The 5,732-nt window shown below is 35.3% G+C and overlaps 1 protein-coding gene across 1 annotated transcript; it reads right to left on the reverse strand.

Annotated features, from left to right (window-relative positions):
• Window positions 1-1,930: 1,930 nt before the first annotated feature.
• On the reverse strand, window positions 1,931-3,830 carry LOC118750462. The gene is made up of 4 exons (XM_036485181.1): window positions 3,380-3,830; window positions 3,142-3,307; window positions 2,344-2,869; window positions 1,931-2,181 (listed from the first exon to the last, which is right to left on the reverse strand). Exons 1-4 carry the CDS (start codon window positions 3,763-3,765, stop codon window positions 1,997-1,999), a joined length of 1,263 nt encoding a protein of 420 aa, XP_036341074.1. The 5' UTR covers window positions 3,766-3,830; the 3' UTR covers window positions 1,931-1,996.
• Between the last annotated feature and the right edge of the window lie 1,902 nt (window positions 3,831-5,732).

Raw genomic sequence — 5,732 nt, forward strand, 5'->3', positions numbered from 1 at the left:
TCCAGAAATCAAAAAGCGAATATGGGTCAATAATAATAATTGTACCTTAAATCCACTGACTGTACCTAATGTACCTTTAAGTCATCAAACGTCGGAAAAAGGTACAATTGTACCTACTTTTTCATCTCTGGTCAGGGCATAATTGATTTACATACATATGTAAGCATGAAAGTGCCCTTCTTTTATAGCGTTTGGCCTTTGCTGTGGTAACTTTAGTACATTTTGTCAGCCTTTGTTGCCTTTGTGTTTTGTTGGAGTAAACTCCAATTGATTCTTTATGGTATCAAAAAATAAATAACAATAAAAATACATAGCTTTCAAAACAGAAAATAAGTGAAAGCACAGTTTCCTTTGAGTCATAAAGTTTTTCTTAAACAGAAACGATTTTGAACATTACAACGCATAGATATTTTGAATTGATGTTCGGCAAACTGTTTGGCTTAAATTCGAAAGAATTTGCCGAATAACTTATTGGGAGTGCAAAAAATATATTTTAGACCATTACTATTTAAAAGAATGGGAAAAATGAAGTAATAATTAATAGTAAAAATGCATTTTTAAAACAAGCTTTCCAATGAACCAAGTTGGACCATAAATATGGGTTTTCCAAATGCCTCGACTGCTGCGCTTCCTAGCGGATTATTTCATCTTTCATATTGTATTGGCATCGGGTTATGAGTTAAGTTTGAAGTTTGAAGTCTCTAGCTTATCGGGAAGTTGGTGAAATATTGATTGCGAAATTCCAGGACACACGCATGTACATACATAAATACAAGTGAGGTTGAATAAAAGCGTTTAAAAAAGTTTCCACTATACCACGTTTGTATAAATTGACCACGGAGTAGAAAATAATTTTTCCTAGACTAACAGAATTTGTCTTAGTAAGGTTTGATTTTAAAATCTGATCAAATCACAACCGATCAATGATTTCTTCGTCATTATCATCTCGCACTCATCAATTTCGGATTCATTTATTTCGAAATTGATTTCTTTCAAATGGACTGCTTTCACCTTAACTCTAATCCGAATAATAAAGTTTTAAATTTCGTTACCAACTCTTTCCAGCAGGGACCGTAACAGTAAAAAAAAATTTATTATAAAAATCGCTCTTTAACAATTATTTTTTGACTTTTATTTTAGTAAACAGTTATTGAAGACGAAGAATTTATAAAAGTCATCAATAACAATCAGTCAGTGACAGTTAATAACAGTTTTGATCAATAACAGTTCGGACCCTGCTTTCCAGCAAAGTTTTTCTTTCACTTGCAAATGTTCGTCGCCTCAGTTTATATAAAATTGACCGCCCAGCGTTCGGACTTTACTCTGATAGGACTTGATTTCTCCGTTTTTTTTTTGTTTTTTTTTTAAACTTGTTGTATTTTTTCACTTCCTTGTAGGCCACTAAGGGCTGTTTTTTGGCAGTTATCTGTCTCTGAAAAAACGTATTTCGTCTTTTGGTAACCAAATAAAAAAATATACTTATTTTTATTTTTACCCAAAACCATAGCCACTGATGATACTAACGAATAGGTTACGCTAAGGCTTGACCTCTAACTTCTCGAATTGGTAGGCTCCCAAGGATATGCCCCGTAAGCAATCCATTGGCTCGAGGTATGAGGACTTTTTTGCGGCATTCCACCACACCAAAGCGCCATAAAGCAGTATTGGTCTGATTATTTCTGCGTAGCACCAATGCATCAGGGCAGATGACGGACCCCAAGTGACTCCCAGCATACTTTTACATGCATAAAGGGCGTTACTGGCCTTCTTCTCCCTATCCTCTGCATTGCGCTTCCACAGCAGTTTACCTTCCAAGACTACTCACAAATACTTTGTGTGGTCTTTAATTGACAGCTCGATTCAAATTGACAAACAGAAAAAGGCAAAAAAATGTAAAAAAAAGTTATTCTGGAACAATTTCGGTTAATAAGATACAATTTTTTATTAATAAATTATATAAGAATTTTTTGTTTCTACAATTATGAAAAACTTAAAACTAGTCTTGTTCAAAATAACCTAGATGCAAGTACTTTGGCAACAATTTTTGCAATTCTTCTGCGAACTCTTTTTTAGCATATATATGAGTTCTACAGTCGTCGGATGTTAGAAAATCATCTTGACCAACATCACCTCCACGGAAAGCCAACCAAGCGGGAAGAAATGTGATGAGAAGGAAAAGCTCTGCGAAAAGAAAATAAATTGTAAGGGTACTCGTTATTTACAACAAAAAAAAAAAAGCAAACTAAAATATCTCAACATGGCTTAATTTTTTTGGGGCTTTAAAGTTTTTAAATTTCATCGAAGTTTTTTTAAGCATAGCACAATTGGGGTTGCAAAACCTACCCAAGTATTTGTGCTGCATTCGCTGCTGATGTATTTTCATTAACTTAGGCATGGAGCCTTTGTGTCCGATTTTCTGCAGGGTTTCTTTGAATTCCGTAAAGTAAAAATGAACCAATTCTGGAAAGCTTTCGCGGTGTTCTGAGTCTAACAGCATAAAAAATGAGTAAATCAGGTCATTCACCATTGGACCCACATAACATAATTGGTAGTCTAAGAGCATAACATCCACCAGTTTGCCGGTGCTCGCTTCCTGTTTGAACATCATGTTTTTGTTGTGAAAATCACCATGGCACAGCACGTAATATCCGTCCTCCCTTCGCGCATCGCGGTACTCCTTGAACGATGCGATGGCCCCGGGGAATAATTTACTTTTGAGCTGTTCGAAAAGCGGCACATACTCAGACAGCGTTGGCATAGTTTTTAAATTATTGATCAAATAGTCAACGCCGCTGGCGAGAGCTGCACTTTTTTCGATTTTCGGCACAGCCAGTAGGCCCTGACGATATTTCTCGAAATATTGCGGCTCCTAAATTAGAATGAAAGAATTATGTATGTATGTATACATATCTGTGCACATTTGACAGAACAGCTTAAGTCTGCTTTTCAAGGACAAACCGTGAAGGAGAAAAATGTTGTACTTAATTCGAGAGAAATATTAAAATATTTTATCACTATTCACAACCTTTTAAATAAAATGTATTGCTATTGAGTTTTCCAGTGAAAGATGGACTTAAATTGTTCTGTCAAATGGCTACAGCTATATATGCACTAATCGCCGTTGTGCTTCGCGGAACGTACCTCCAAATTTATTTTATAGCTTATGGCATGCCATTTGGCTAACTTGCTATAGGCTGCCTTAAGCTCTTCGTTGGTGAGATAGCGTTCACGCAACATTTCATAGCCCAGCGGTACAATATCCTCCAAGATGATAATCTTTTCAGGACTCAATTCATGAAAAAGGATGCTGTAATTCAAAAAAAAAAAAACCGTAGTTTTATTGTTTAATTTGCACACTTATTTACCATATTTCACTTACGGCGCTCTGAGCACTGTTTCATCGCCGATGTCGCGCAATATCTGCTCGAAGCGCGGTATAACCTCGGTGTACATGCCGATTTCAGTCTCGAATATGTATGATTTCTCGAACATTTCCTTCTTTTGTCCCTCCGACGAAGGCATTGTCTTAATAATCATCCTCTTTGACTTATCCTCGCCATCACATTCATACTCAATTGTTGCGCGAAACATCACACTGGCATAGTGGTCGCCCTTGAGTGTGGCAGGTGACAATTCGGTGCACTTCAGACGCAAGCTCTTCGCTTCTGTCTCGAAGTTGTGCAACACCTTGGTGAAGAACTCATCATTTAACCACGCTGGTGCCTCTAATTCATCGGCATTGTAGTTGCGATTATTTGGCGGCATCCTTCTGTTTTATTTTGGGATGCTTTAGCGTAAAGTAACGCGCGAATACTAAAAAGATTTGCTATATCATTGTACGTTTATTTAAAAGGCGACAATATTGCAAAAGCTTTGAGTTAAGTAAACAAAAGCTATACATTTGCGTTTATTTTTTAAAATCGTCGCTGCTGTGAGATAGCCATGCGTGTAAGTGCATGAATACATAAGCGAGCTGGTAATGAAATTCGCAAGCATACTGAAAGAAATAAGTTTACCTATCTAAAATGGAAATTAATTTAAAACGCGAAAAAAGCACACAAATCACTGTTGAAAATCCCCTAGAATTTTATCATTGTTGAGTTAAACTTAAAGTCTCTCAAAATTTCACCCAGCACTTACCCTAAACTTTTTTTCAGTGTATTAATCCCTGGCATACTTACATATGTAAGTATGTTTGTATACAGATGACCCCTTTAATATAAAATCACTGATAATACTTCACAAACAAACAGATAAATATTTATCAGCATACTTACGTGCATAGTACATACATATATACACCTGCAATGGTGAGATTCCAATAAGTAGTACATACCTACCTACATATACCTGTATATCTACTCACTTTCAAGCATTTAAAGCTGTCCATTGATGTTTTCGGAAACTTGAATATCCGGCTTTATTGCTCTCTATTTAGTTAATCAATACATAAAAAAGTAGTTGGTCTGAATATCTGAGCAAAAAATTGAAAAAATTGCTTTGTCATAACAACATATGGCTTTTTTTTATCTACGTATCTACATATATAAGTATTCATATCTGTACGAGTTTATAATACGCTCGTAGGTTAAAAAAACGTTTCGGCATTGCAATATAAAGCAATGATTTTCCTTCTTTCTCACAATAAACATTTCAAGCCCAATTTCATATCATACAAGAATACAATGTAGGTACATACTTACATATGTTATTAATCTACATACAAACGTAAATATGTATGTACATACTAATCTCTCTCGAACAATGTAACCCAGAGCGAGTATCAATCGAATATGTGAGTAAAAATAATGTGTCAAAGCGTTGCACAGTGTAACCCATACGGTCAAAAATTATAAAAACTAACTAACAAAGTTCATTTTTAAACTTTTTTTTTGTATGATTTTTGGAAATTTCCCCTGATCATACGAAGGCAGCTTGGTAAGGCAGTGATATTTTGAGTGATTTCTTTTCGGCAAAAACGGGTTAAATTTCTCAGTATACTGTCCTTTTAGCTAAACAAATTTGGTCTAGTCCAATTTAGTGATGAGCCCTTTATACGAGCCAAATCTTGCGAGCTGATAATCCAATGGTATTCAATAAGTTTTTGACCAATCAGAAATTTGTTTGTATTTTAAGTAATTTTTGACAGATGAATGCATGTAATGTTGTGGGAAGAAAACGAAAATTTGGCATCTCAGGCACAAGGCAATAACATTTCGAGAAAAGAAAACGAATTAAGATAGTAATAATACTTAATAATAATAATAATATGTAATAGATTAGCGCTTATATATACGCTAGTGCCCGAGGTTCTCCTCCGACTTGTGGCGTGCGCCTTGATGTTGTCACAAAGCGGAGCCGGCCTTGAACTCAGGCCATGTGGAATGGAAGCGCGCACTGCTAACCACTACACCATAGCGCCCGCATCAAGATGCATTTTTATTTATATAGGAAAGGAAAAGCAAGCATAAACAGCCTATGCTCACATAATTTGCAAAGCATCTACCTCGATGTACAAAGAAATGTGACCAAAAGTCGCGAAAACCTAAGTAGGTGGTTATGATAAATTATTTATTCTGTTATTTCTTAGGAAAATAGCCAAAATTTTTCAATGAAAAATACATTTATGTTAATAGACGATTTGAAGTACTAAAAGCATGCTGTTAAATAATGTTAGAGTTATTATTCCAAAGAAATTAGATAGCTAAACATTTAATATTGTAACATTAGTA

This window comes from Rhagoletis pomonella, unplaced genomic scaffold (assembly GCF_013731165.1).
Source record: "Rhagoletis pomonella isolate Grant_MI unplaced genomic scaffold, Rhpom_1.0 Rhpom_scaffold_00001, whole genome shotgun sequence".
NCBI lineage: Eukaryota > Metazoa > Arthropoda > Insecta > Diptera > Tephritidae > Rhagoletis > Rhagoletis pomonella.

What these genes read in the sequence shown, in the direction of transcription:
- LOC118750462 (XM_036485181.1), bottom strand. Translation starts at nt 3,765, where the DNA reads ATGCCGCCAAATAATCGCAACTACAATGCCGATGAATTAGAGGCACCA. An exon ending in GAAACAGTGCTCAGAGCGCC is followed by an intron (nt 3,308 to 3,379) that starts GTAAGTGAAATA and finishes TTTGAATTACAG; the next exon opens with CATCCTTTTTCATGAATTGA. An exon ending in AATGCAGCACAAATACTTGG is followed by an intron (nt 2,182 to 2,343) that starts GTAGGTTTTGCA and finishes TTCTTTTCGCAG; the next exon opens with AGCTTTTCCTTCTCATCACA.